Source organism: Henckelia pumila, unplaced genomic scaffold (genome assembly GCF_033568475.1).
Source record: "Henckelia pumila isolate YLH828 unplaced genomic scaffold, ASM3356847v2 CTG_198:::fragment_1, whole genome shotgun sequence".
Lineage (NCBI taxonomy): Eukaryota > Viridiplantae > Streptophyta > Magnoliopsida > Lamiales > Gesneriaceae > Henckelia > Henckelia pumila.
This window is the reverse complement of record NW_027331773.1, coordinates 139,842-151,831: the sequence shown is the minus strand read 5'-3', so window position 1 is coordinate 151,831 and position 11,990 is coordinate 139,842. Positions and strand designations below refer to the sequence as shown.

Genomic DNA, 11,990 nt, shown 5'->3' with positions numbered 1-11,990 from the left:
TAATGATATTTTCAAAGTTTTCAGGTTTGGTATTTAATTCTGGACCGAAGGGACGAGGCTAGCCTTCGAAACAAGTTAAGAAAAATATTTTTATGCTTAAAATACAAAGTTGATGCAGTGTATTTTGTGGTAAGGAGAATTGAATTTTTAAAAGGTTTATTTGCAACTAATGGGTCAACTCTCAAGCCCATTAGTCATAATTTAGTTAGGCGTCAAAATAATTTCATCATTCTTTCTTTTCAAAATTTATGGACGTTGTTCTCCTTTCCTCTCTTTCTCTATCTCCCGCTTCAAAGGCTGCATAATCTTTCAAATTTATCGAGGCTAGATCGTTCTGCAGTCCAGGTTAAATCCAAACAACCGAATTCAGGCAAGTTTTTACTGTTTTGAAACTCATTTAAGAATATAGATATTTTTAAGGTAAAACCCTAGGTGTTTGATTGATAATCTATGAATGTTTTTTTGAAAAATTTATGAGTATGTTTTTTGATGGTGATACGTGAAGCATTCCTGATGTATTCGGTTTAAGTTATTTGAGTTTTGAACGATTCGAAGTCAAGAAATCAGATTTTTGGGAAAAAAGTTTGAAGGTTTTGATTCAAAATCCTTGAAGTTGTTAAGTGTTTTGAAATGAATTATTTTGAAGTTTTTATGGTGTTTAATTATATTTTGATGGAAAAGTGTTCCAAAACATTGTGGGATTTGAAATAGTGAAGAAAAGAAGAAAATTTCGTAGAAGGAGTCGTGTCTGCACGCCCGCGCTGCAGAAGCAACGCTGCCGCGCATGGGCTACGCAGGCCTGCGCACAGGCTGCGTGCCCGCGCTGCAAAAGCAGCGCGGCCGCTCAGGACTTACGCAGTCCTGCGTGCGGGCTGCGCGCCCACGCTACCTATCTGTCTGTTCGCATTTCCCACCCCTAATTGCGTGTTTTCGGGTCCTAAAAATCATGTTTTTAATATTTTAATGTATTTTAATTATTTTTAAGAATGTTTCTGAAAAAGTTTCAAGTTTTCGATGTCCGAGACGGACGGAATGCCTCGTGGATCGGTCAAGTTATGTAACGCATGTTTATGTGACTTTCTCTTGAAAACTAATTTATCATGTAACGTTTTGAAGCTTGTAAGCATGTTAGCATCATTAGAAGTTTTACGAGCATGATTTTACGATGATACGAAATGTTATGATAAGGTGAATGATATATTACATGGAAAAATATTTTGATGATTTATGCGTCTTGTGGTGATTATACGGGGTATGCACTTCGGGATGAGCTCCGGAGTGGCTATCCAAACATGGCTCACGGGATGGTTACACGGGGTATGCACTTCGGGATGAGCTCCGGAGCGACTATCCAAAGAATGAAAGTTTTCGGGCGTAATGTCATATGCTTGTTGTACAACAGGAACCAATGAATGACTCATTATGACTGTTAGCACAATTCACATACTTCATCACCCCTAAATGTTATGTTATGGGTTCATTTAGATGCATTTATGTTACGTTTAACATGAAAGTTTATGATAATGTTTTTATCTTTTAAAGTTTAGAAAAAATCCTTTTATGCATTTTTCTTGTTGAGTCTTTAGACTCACTATACTTGAATGATGCAGGTAACGATGATGTTAATGCATTCATTGATGACTATGTGGGTAGACATGAAGAGGAGGCAGGGGTCGGTCCAGCGGGCGATGCATGAGTGCGAAAGTTTTAGAATGAAAGTTGTTCAAACAAATTTTAAGTTGATGAGAGGAAAACAAGTCTATTATTTCTTTTGATGGCCATTTTCGGCAAAGTCTTTTGAATGTTATTTTCCATTATTTTGTGCACTTTTATTACGCTTATTTAATAAAAAAGAAGTTGATGCTTCCGCAAAGTTTTTAATTTTCCACAAATTTTTATATCTTTTAAATATGTATGTTTGAGTTACGCTTCAATAAGGAATCGGGACGTTACAATCATGTTTAAACATATGTATAGTATAGAAAATATACAACTTCATAAAAAAAATATTTAACTGCGAGTCTGCCACTGAGACTCCTCGCTGGAAAAATGCACCACCTAACACATATAATTTCTTAGTAAAACGGGAAGATAAACAGGTCTGCAGTCTTAGAACGTAAATGTGGCACGGTTTTCTTCTTAAAAATGAAAAATAAGAAGGAATTTTACCCCATTAGTAATTTGTTGAGCTCCCACTCCCAGCACATAATCTTCCCCACATTTTAAATATTTTAAATTTAAATAGAAGATGGGAAATATATAATAATGTTACAGAAATATTACCTCTCTGGTGCAAAGAAAAAGCAATAATTACTACCTTTGGAAAGCCCAACAAGAAGTGGTACAAAGTAACTGGGAATTACGAACAACTCGCTTGGAGAACCTAATGCCTGAGTAAATTTCAAATTAGCATCAGTAAAATCATTTGAAAAATTGGTAATCTATTATACCGTTGAAAAAAGTCCAGTCACAGATTTCACCAATTTGATTGAACCAAAGGTAATCGAACATGCCTCACAAGCTGAACCAGAATATTCCAATATAATACATGTGTACATAGAGACCACTCCATTAATTTAAGCATGGTCTCTGGATTACTGGTTTAATGGACATTAAAATTCCTTTTGACAGAAATCTACAACTATCTAGTTATTTTTATTTTTGTGGGCAAAAATATTCTGGCAGTATCAAAATTTTGCGAAAATTTTTTTATGTTTTCAGGAAAACTTTTTAGGTATGCCTTGACTTCCAATCGCTATAATATTTGTCATAGTTATAATGGTAGTCTTACCAGGTTAGTATCAAGAAAAGGAGAGAAGGTAATTAAGACTACGTCTTATTTCATCTTTTACATGTTCTTGTCCCATGGAGAAGACAATGATACCATGTGAATGGCGAAAAGTTTGACAATGAATTGTAATTCAGCTCGCACGAGTAGCATGAACTTCCTTAATTTTTAGCCACGAGTCAGGCAGTTTTATTGGAACAGTTTCAGAACACATGCCTAAATGAGGAAATTGAAGAATATGAAAATTAATATTATTAGATGCAAAGTATTGCCAGCCTAGCAAGATGCTCCTCAAAAATTTTAAAAAAAAATCAAATTTTATTTGCCTCATCAAAATTCATGGATCCACACTACACTCACTCAACAAGTGACTGAAAAGAAGTAGAAATATGGTATTTGGTAACACAGGATCAGCAGATTCAGAAATAATAATTTCAAACTTCCATTACCATTCACAATAGAAAACTCATACTAGAAGTGAGTAGTGCACCAAAAGAAAATGAAGGTTCTTCAAGCAATCACACAAAATAAAACACAAGTAATGCTTAAAATACACAAGAATCAAAAGATTACACTTTTGTCATAAACAGAGGACAAGGGATCTTCGTCTAAACAGAACCATATATATATACAGATTCATCAAACCTCGAACATCAAATCTCAAAGAAAAACCATCCACAAAATTCAAATGTACAAGTATAATTAGAGAGAGGAAAAACTTGAACCAGAAAATGCACCTCGCAAAAAACAGAGAGCATATCGCGTGGGCTACAATGACCAACAAACCAGTCGATAATTTTCTTGGTAAGCTCAGAACACCTTGGTGATAGACAACCAAGCTTCGTCACGGCCTTCGGCAACTCAAATGCCAACATATCTATAACCTCCTACAAATGTTTCATTTGCTCACGATTAACAAGGAAAAAGAGTAATATGAAAACTCCAGATTTTAAAAAAAAATAAAAAAAAAAAAAGAAGAAGAAAATACATGCACTAAACCTGATTTAGCCAAGGTACACAAACGAATTGATGGATCTTGTCCAGAGTTTCAAATGCCATTTTTCCAGATTCCTCTGTTTCAACTTCCAGTATAATAGAATTGGAGACTGAGTCGAGAAAATTTACAAGCTCCAATATTGTTTGCTCCGAAGTGCTGTTAACAACCGCTCCAATCAACTGCTTGTACACCAAAATAGGTCAGAAATAGTAAATTAGTTAAATCACCATTTACGTAATCATGTGTGAATACATACAAGAAATATACAAGTAAATGCATCTAAGTCTGATGCATTGGATGGGAAAACAGGACAGATGCTACCTTCCCAAAGTGGCATAACTTACCTGTAAATACTACAAAAGGTGGCTACTTAATACATGACCTCCTTGACTACAGTAATTAGTTCCAGAGTTAACATTTTCAGAGCTCAATGTTGCTCCTATTTAGTTTCATATATTCTTAATTGATACATCAGCGAACTGATAGATTCCACTGCTGAAATTTCCCAATCCAACCATCTATAAGACAATTCTTTCAATCTTTTATCAATTTTATTTTTTCCCTTAAAAAAAGTTAAGGCATTTCAAGCTTCTTCGTCATATACTTGATAGGGTAAAGTATGATCATGGATATAGATGAAACAAGTATACGTGCAATGCTGTGGCACATCAGGTTATTGAGGTTGATTAGGATATCAATTTCAACAACATTTACAGAATTGGGAGACACCAAATAAGCTCACCCCAACACATAAAGAAAACTGAAGTCAAAATCGCAGAAATTGATTCTAGCACTGTGGGTATCAAAGAATCAGTAAATCAGCCTTAAACAAGAAAATATGAGCACCTGAGTACAAAGGGTACCTGTTGTAATCGCATTTCGTTCCCATTAACCTGACATGAAATCTGTGCGTCCATTCCGACAGTCCCCGAAGTACTAGACATCTCGCCACTCCCAGCCCCAACCATCTTCTTGAATTTTATAATCAAAAATCTCGAGATAAGTTCTTAATTTGGTCTGATCCTTTTTATTTTTTTCCTTTCTCTTATTCTATATACTCTGCCTAGGGTTTCCTCGCTGAATTTTAACAGTAATAATATTCTCTTATTCTATATACTCTAGCTAGGGTTTCCTGAGCGCTCTCAGTCTCACTGAACTGGAACTGAACTGGAACAAGGAAAACAGTAGATCACATTATTATAGGATATTATAAATTAGGATATTACAAAATCATAGGATATTATTATATAGTTTGATTATCAGTTCTCAAAAAATTATTTGAAAATGTCTAAATGCCAAACCACGGCTAAAGAGCTGAAAGAAAACTTTTAATCAAAATATTTGGACATGTGATTTAACCTACTGATTTTATCCATAATAACTTGATTTATGTTTTTATGAATCCATAAACAACATAAGAACCAAATTATAAATAATTATATTGTCAGATCATGATTTAGTACAAAATAGTTTAGTCTGTCATTCAGGCTAAATACAAGAATATTAAAATTTTAAATAACAAATCGAAAATTAAAAAGAACAAGTAAACTTACAATACAACCAGTAGTAGTTTTATTTTCAAAAGCTCCAAAATAATTACAAGAAAATTAAAAGAGAGTATTTCCAATGTCTAAATTGTAGGGTACTCTCAAAACTAAAAACTATCATATTTAAAGATGAAAGAGCCGGACATGAAATCCCAGATTTCAATTCTAAAAATAAACAGTAAACTAAATAATAAAACTTTACTAAAAAGTAAACTACTTTATTAAAGTAGTGCACAAAAGTCTTTGTGGTCCTCACCACTTTGAGTGGTCCTCCATTGCCATTATAACCTTCCGGATTTTTTAAGTCATTATTAAAGTTGATGGCTATCACATCATGTCTCTAGGAAGCTGTTTCCTAATACATTCTGTAGTTTTCGGATATTTTCTTATACAATGCTGAAATTTAGCATTATGATATTTGATTAATTTTCTGGTTTCTTTGAGAATCCTTTTCCTCTGTGGATACGAATAATTTTCATCAATACTCTTCTGCCTCTTATCATGGCTTCTAATAATGATTTGATCAAAAAAAATTTTCCACTGTATGTAGCAGAAACATCTGAGACAAAAGTCTTTGTGTTCTACCATTATAAACCACTCTTTTTAATATTTTCTTTTAATGACTCTTTTAAAGAATCGAAGACTTTGTCAATGGAAAAGTCTACAATTTCTTTCTCAGATTCTTGCGCATCCTGAAACATTTTTCAATGAAAAAGTCTACGATTTTCTTCTTTGCTTCCACTCCCTCGCTCGATCGGTAGACTTTGACGGATCGAGCCATGAAAGTTATGTCCAAATGTTCTTCAAATTTGCACTTTCTACAAGATAAACCGGAAAATATGTAATGAAGACATGATAAATGAAATACGAACAAAATACTAAATTAAAACACTCAAATGCATGCAAAAAAAAAAAAAAAAAACAACAGAATGATGCTAAAATATGCAACACAAACACAACTATCAAAGTCCCCCACACTTAATCATTGCTCGCCCTTGAGCAAGTCATGCAAAAACAGAATGAAAACATAACAAACACATAAGCAATGACGAATCGTGCATAACATAGCCTTAGAGAAGTTTTTCCACAAAAACAAGCTTACAACTACTTTCGATTATCAATGATACACCTTCAGTCGAATGTGAACGTGTGTGTGTGTGACATGTTATCCCAACTACATGCAACTTCAAAAGACAAAGTTTCAAGATTATTCGCCGACCTATATCAATTCAGTGTAAGCTTCACAATCAAGAACCCTCCTCTCAACAATCCATCAACACAACACAACTCTCTTGAGATAAAATTACACAACGTCGGATTTTTCACCCGACAATTTTAAAAGTTCCAATAATTACCCGCATACTTAGCTATAACTAGATATGATTCGAATTTCAACCCCCTCGTCTATAGCCCAGATGGAACTACAATCCCATGGAATCCGCATATTTAGCTATAAAATAGTTAATAGAATTTCATTCACCTTCCAAGCCCGGGTGGAATTGGTATTTAAAAATTTTTCAAGAGTACAACCCCATGTTATCCGCATACTTAGCAACAAACAAAACGAGTAGGATTTCAATCATATTGCTCGCAACCCAGATGGAGTTAATTTTTCACCAATGCTTTATAAAAAATTCAAAAAGATGCGCCCAAGAGTGTATATGTCATATCAAAAAGATCATCGAGATTCAAGAAACTATCAAGTTCCGCAAACACCTATTATCATGCAATGGTCCAACAGACATTCACAATATCTAATGCATCACTAAAATTCACCGATAAACATGCGTGCTTGAAATATTCATCAACCAACCTACGGTTTCTCATATCCAATCAAGAGTAAAAATTTTATCAAAAAAATCATTTTTTTCTCAACTTCCTCATCATAGGCAATAATTTCATCCTCAACTCATGCATTCGAACAAACACGAAATAACTACACAACATTACACTAACTGAATGCAACTACTCAACTAAAACAAATGCAATGTCATGAATGCACCCCCCCCCCCTCACCCCCCCACACTTAAACAAAGCATTGCCCTCAATGCTGCAAAACACAAAACACAAACAAACAACGAAATGACAATGCAATGCAAAATGAAAAACAAAACTCCCTTGGTTTACTGGTTGGCGTCGTCCTCCTCTTCATGCTCGAGAGGAAGGACAGGACTGGCATACTGAAACTGGAAGGGCGGAGGGTAGGGCAAAGCAGCAGGGACAGAAGCTGGATCAATGCCTAGATGCAGAGATATACCTCAAATGGGAGAGCCCAGAGCTTGAGAGTTATGAGTAGCCACAGTATTGAACTCATTCTGGTGATGGGCATAGGCTATAAGCTCGCGGATAAAATCGGCTTGGGAGCGACGATAGGGCGGAGGCGGCCTTGGGGATACCTGAAGAAGAACAAATCGGCCATCCTCCACAAAGTGCTTAATCCGGTAAGCTTTCTTGGCATCAATTGAAGCTGCGTCCACAGGCCGCATGGGTTGCAATCATTCTTCATCGAAACGAGTGGGAACACCGGCGCGGATACACAGGGCTGTGATAATCATCGAAAATAAAAGACCCAAGGCGGTGGAAGTAATCGAACGTCGGATCTCGCTGTGTATCACGCGTCCCACATTTATCGGCCAACCCATATCGAGAGCATAAAGAAGTAAGGCACGCTCAAGATTAACATCACTTGTGTGCAATATTGGCATAAGACGCCGATTCAAAAAGATATACCAGGTGGCCGGAACCAAGTGCAAATAACGTTCCTTAAAAATCATGGAAGAAACAGGATCAAGCCACGAAGATCCAGGGTAGGTCAGTTGGCCGATTTCTTATCCAAATCCGGGTCGAGTTTGAGGCTTTGATACAGGGTATCATCGACATCCGGAGTTTCAAGAAAAGAATTCAACTCATTTGGCTCAAAAGATATCACTTTTCCTCTAACAAACGCTTTCCCATCAGTTCTCTCCGCAGCATTTGCGTAAAATTCACGCAAAATATGGACAATAGCGGCTGGAGGTTGTTTACAAAATACTTCCCATCCACGTTGAACAATCACAGGATAAATCTCGAGATTAGAGTAGTCAAGTTCAAAGATGCGTTCGGGAATAGGAGAGCGGTTTACCTTTGTGGCCGCTTGGTTGACAAACTTGCCGGCGAGAGAGTGTGAAGAACGGCCCACTGCGGTTCCTTGAGAAGAGGATTCGCCGGTGAGACGAACGCACTTTGGCCCCATGATAAACCGGAAAGAGAGGCGGGAAAAATTCGACGAAGTCGGAGTGATTGGAGAACACGAGAGCCGGCAAGAACAGGGGTGGTGGAGTAGTAGAGAAGACGGTCGGAGAATTTACCGTTTGGAACAAGGTGAAACCGATGGCTCTCGGTAGGTAGATGCACAGCAGCTGCGATGTGGATGGTGGCCGGAACGGAATAGGGGACGGCCGGCTAGCTCAGAGACACGACGGAATAGGGTCGATGATGTTAGATTTCTGTGAGACTGAGATATAAGCAATGTCCAGCCGAGAAGGTGACCGGAGATTATGACCGGAGTAGAAGTATGCATGCGATTCAGATGAAAATTGAGTGAGAATTGAGAGGTGAAGGTTTGGGGGTTTAGGGATTTAGAAAGAATATAGAAGAGAGAATGAGAGAGGGGAAAGGGGGAATTGCGATTTTAATCGCGATATAGAGGCCTCGCTCGATCGGTTAAGTGTGACCGATCGAGCGAGCTACAATTGCTTTTAAAAAAATCGAGGCAGAGAAATTCTCACTCGATCGGTAAAACTTGACCGATCGAGCGAGCTAAAAAAATAAAAATATTTTTGAAAATTTTCTATTTTCCAAAAAACAAAATAAAAACAAAAAAGAAACAAGAACTAGAAAATAAAAATAAGGGAAAGGCAATGAAGAACACTGGGTTGCCTCCCAGCCAGCGCTAAATTGACAATCTATAGCTCGACTGTATGATGCGATTTATGCAATTTCTGGCGGAGCATCGAGTGTGAGATCTTGCGCGTCCTCTCCATCATTTTCTTGGACCTTGTCATGGTAATGTTTCAATCGCTGTCCATTAACCTTGAATATTTTCGAGGTCTCCAAGCTTTGAATCTCAACTGCACCGTGAGGAAAGACATTAGTAATAACAAACGGGCCAATCCATCTAGAACGCAACTTACCTGGGAATAATCGAAGTCGTGAGTGATAGAGCAGAACTTTTTGACCAACTCGAACTCCCTTCTAGAAATCATCTTGTCATGGAAGGCCTTTGTCTTTTCCTTGTAGATTTTGGAGCTGGCATATGCATCATTGCGGATCTATTCTAATTCCTGCAATTGCAACTTTCGATGCTCGCCACTTTCATCCATCTGCATGTTAAAGTTCTTTATGGCCCAATAGGCTCTGTGCTCCAATTCCTCGGGCAGATGGCATGGTTTCCCAAAAATAAGACGATATGGGGGCATCCCAATCGGCATCTTGAACGCAGTTCTGTAGGCCTATAAAGCGTAATCCAATCGCAAGCTTCAGTCCTTCCTTGTAGGATTTACTGTTTTCTATAGAATAGATTTGATTTCTCGATTTGAAACTTCAGCTTGGCCATTGGATTGTGGATGATATGCAGTGGAGATCTTGTGCGTCACATGATATTTCTTCAGCAAACTCGCCACTGTTCGGTTGCAAAAATGCGTTCCTCTATCACTAATGATGGCTTATAGAATCCCAAGCCTAGAGAAAATATTATGCTTGATAAACTCTGCAACCACTTTAGAATCGTCAGTACGGATGGCCTTTGCTTCCACCCATTTCGAAACATAATCCACAGCAAACAATATATAAATGAATCCTTATGAACTAGGGAAAGGTCCCATGAATTCGATGCCCCACACATCAAAAATTTCACAAACTAAAATAGGTTGTTGAGGCATCTCCTTGAGCTGGGATATATTACCTGTCTTCTGGCATTGAGCGCCCGACTTACAGAAAATGTAAGTGTCTCAAAATATGGATGGCCAGAAAAATCCACAGTCTAACACCTTCCTTGTTGTTCTTTTCTCCCCAAAGTGTCCACCACAAGCATATGAGTGACAAAATGTGAGAATAGGTTTTACCTCGCTTGCAGGGAAACATCTTCGGATGACTTGATCGGCGCAGTGTTTCCATAAGTACGGGTCATCCCACACAAAGTGCTTAGATTCGCTTCGAACCATATCTCTCTGCGCCTTGGAAAATTCAGAGGGAAACCCATTAGTAACTAAGTAATTCACAATATGTGCGTACCAGGGTATTACTATGCTCGCCACAAATAGTTGTTCATCAGGAAATTCTTCGCGCAAGCTCAGCTCCTCATCAATGTGAACCATACGGCTCAAGTGGTCAGCTACTCGATTTTTTGTTCTTCTTTTATCTTTAATTTCCACATCAAATTCTCTCAAGAGTAGTATCCATCTTATCAATCTTGGCTTCGCCTCCTTCTTCGCCATCAGAAAACGAAGAGCTGCATGATCAGAATAAACAACTTTAGCACCAAGTAAATAAGAACAAAATTTTTCTAAAGCAAAAAAAATACAGCCAAGAGCTCATTTTCTGTGGTAGAATAATTTCGTTGGGCATCGTTCAGAATACGCGAGGCGTAGTAGACAGCATGTGGTGCTTTCCAAACTTTCTGTCCCAAAACCGCTCCTACAGCATAATTGTTGGCATCACACATGCTTTCAAACTGTTTGCTCCAGTTCGATGGTTGGATAATTGGTGTCGAAGTCAATGAGTCCTTAAGTTTGTCAAAATATGTTTTGCATGACTCATCGAATTCAAACGGCACATCTTTCTGCAAGAGTTTGCACACAGGGGATGCGATCTTGGCGAAGTCCTGAATGTATCTCCTGTAAAAACCTTCATGGCCAAGAAAAGAATGCACTTCCCACACACAAGTTGGATAAGGTAGAGACTAAATAATATCAATTTTAGCTTTGCCTACCTCTATCCCTTTAGATGAGACGACATGACCCAAAACAATACCTTGCCCAACCATAAAATGACACTTTTCAAAATTTAAAACTAGGTTGGTTTCGACACACCTCTTAAGGACAAGAGCAAGATTAGGTAGACATTTTTCGAATGAATCACCATAGACAGTAAAATCATCCATAAAAACCTCTAAGATATGCTCAATAAAGTCAGAGAAAATACTAACCATACACCGTTGGAATGTTTCTGGTGCATTGTAGAGTCCAAAGGGCATACGTCGGTACGCGAAGGTGTCGAACGGGCAAGTGAATGTCGTCTTCTCCTGATCTTCTGGTGCAATCGCAATCTAAAAATAACCAGAATATCTATCAAGAAAATAGTAATAAGAATGACATGCTAACCTTTCAATCATTTGATCAATAAAGGGCAAAGTAAAATGGTCCTTTCGGGTTCCAGCATTTAACTTCCTATAGTCTATACAAACCCTCCACCGATTTTGAATACGAGTGGGAACCAATTCGTCATCCTTGTTCTTTACAACAGTAATCCCGGTTTTCTTGGGAACCACTTGGACAGGACTGACCCATTGACTGTTAGAAATTGGATAGATCACTCCAACTTCAAGGAGTTTGAGAATTTCAGCCTTCACCACCTTCATCATAGGTGGGTTCAACTTTCTTTGCGGCTGACACGAGGGGTT

General features: G+C 37.7%; 1 protein-coding gene across 3 annotated transcripts; it reads right to left on the bottom strand.

Moving 5' to 3' along the window:
* Nucleotides 1–634: 634 nt before the first annotated feature.
* On the bottom strand, nucleotides 635–4,962 carry LOC140870698 (aberrant root formation protein 4-like). Of its 3 annotated transcripts, none has more exons than XR_012147529.1 (6): nucleotides 4,649–4,962; nucleotides 3,788–3,964; nucleotides 3,526–3,675; nucleotides 2,318–2,390; nucleotides 852–2,058; nucleotides 635–789 (listed from the first exon to the last, which is right to left on the bottom strand). XR_012147529.1 is itself a non-coding variant. In XM_073273087.1 (6 exons), exons 1-6 carry the CDS (start codon nucleotides 4,751–4,753, stop codon nucleotides 2,011–2,013), a joined length of 594 nt encoding a protein of 197 aa, XP_073129188.1. In that variant the 5' UTR covers nucleotides 4,754–4,962; the 3' UTR covers nucleotides 635–2,010. The 3 variants fall into 3 exon arrangements, 2 of the variants coding, with proteins under 2 accessions (XP_073129188.1, XP_073129186.1); XM_073273087.1 differs by adding an exon at nucleotides 2,170–2,210 and having other exon boundaries at nucleotides 635–2,058; XM_073273085.1 differs by having other exon boundaries at nucleotides 635–2,058.
* Between the last annotated feature and the right edge of the window lie 7,028 nt (nucleotides 4,963–11,990).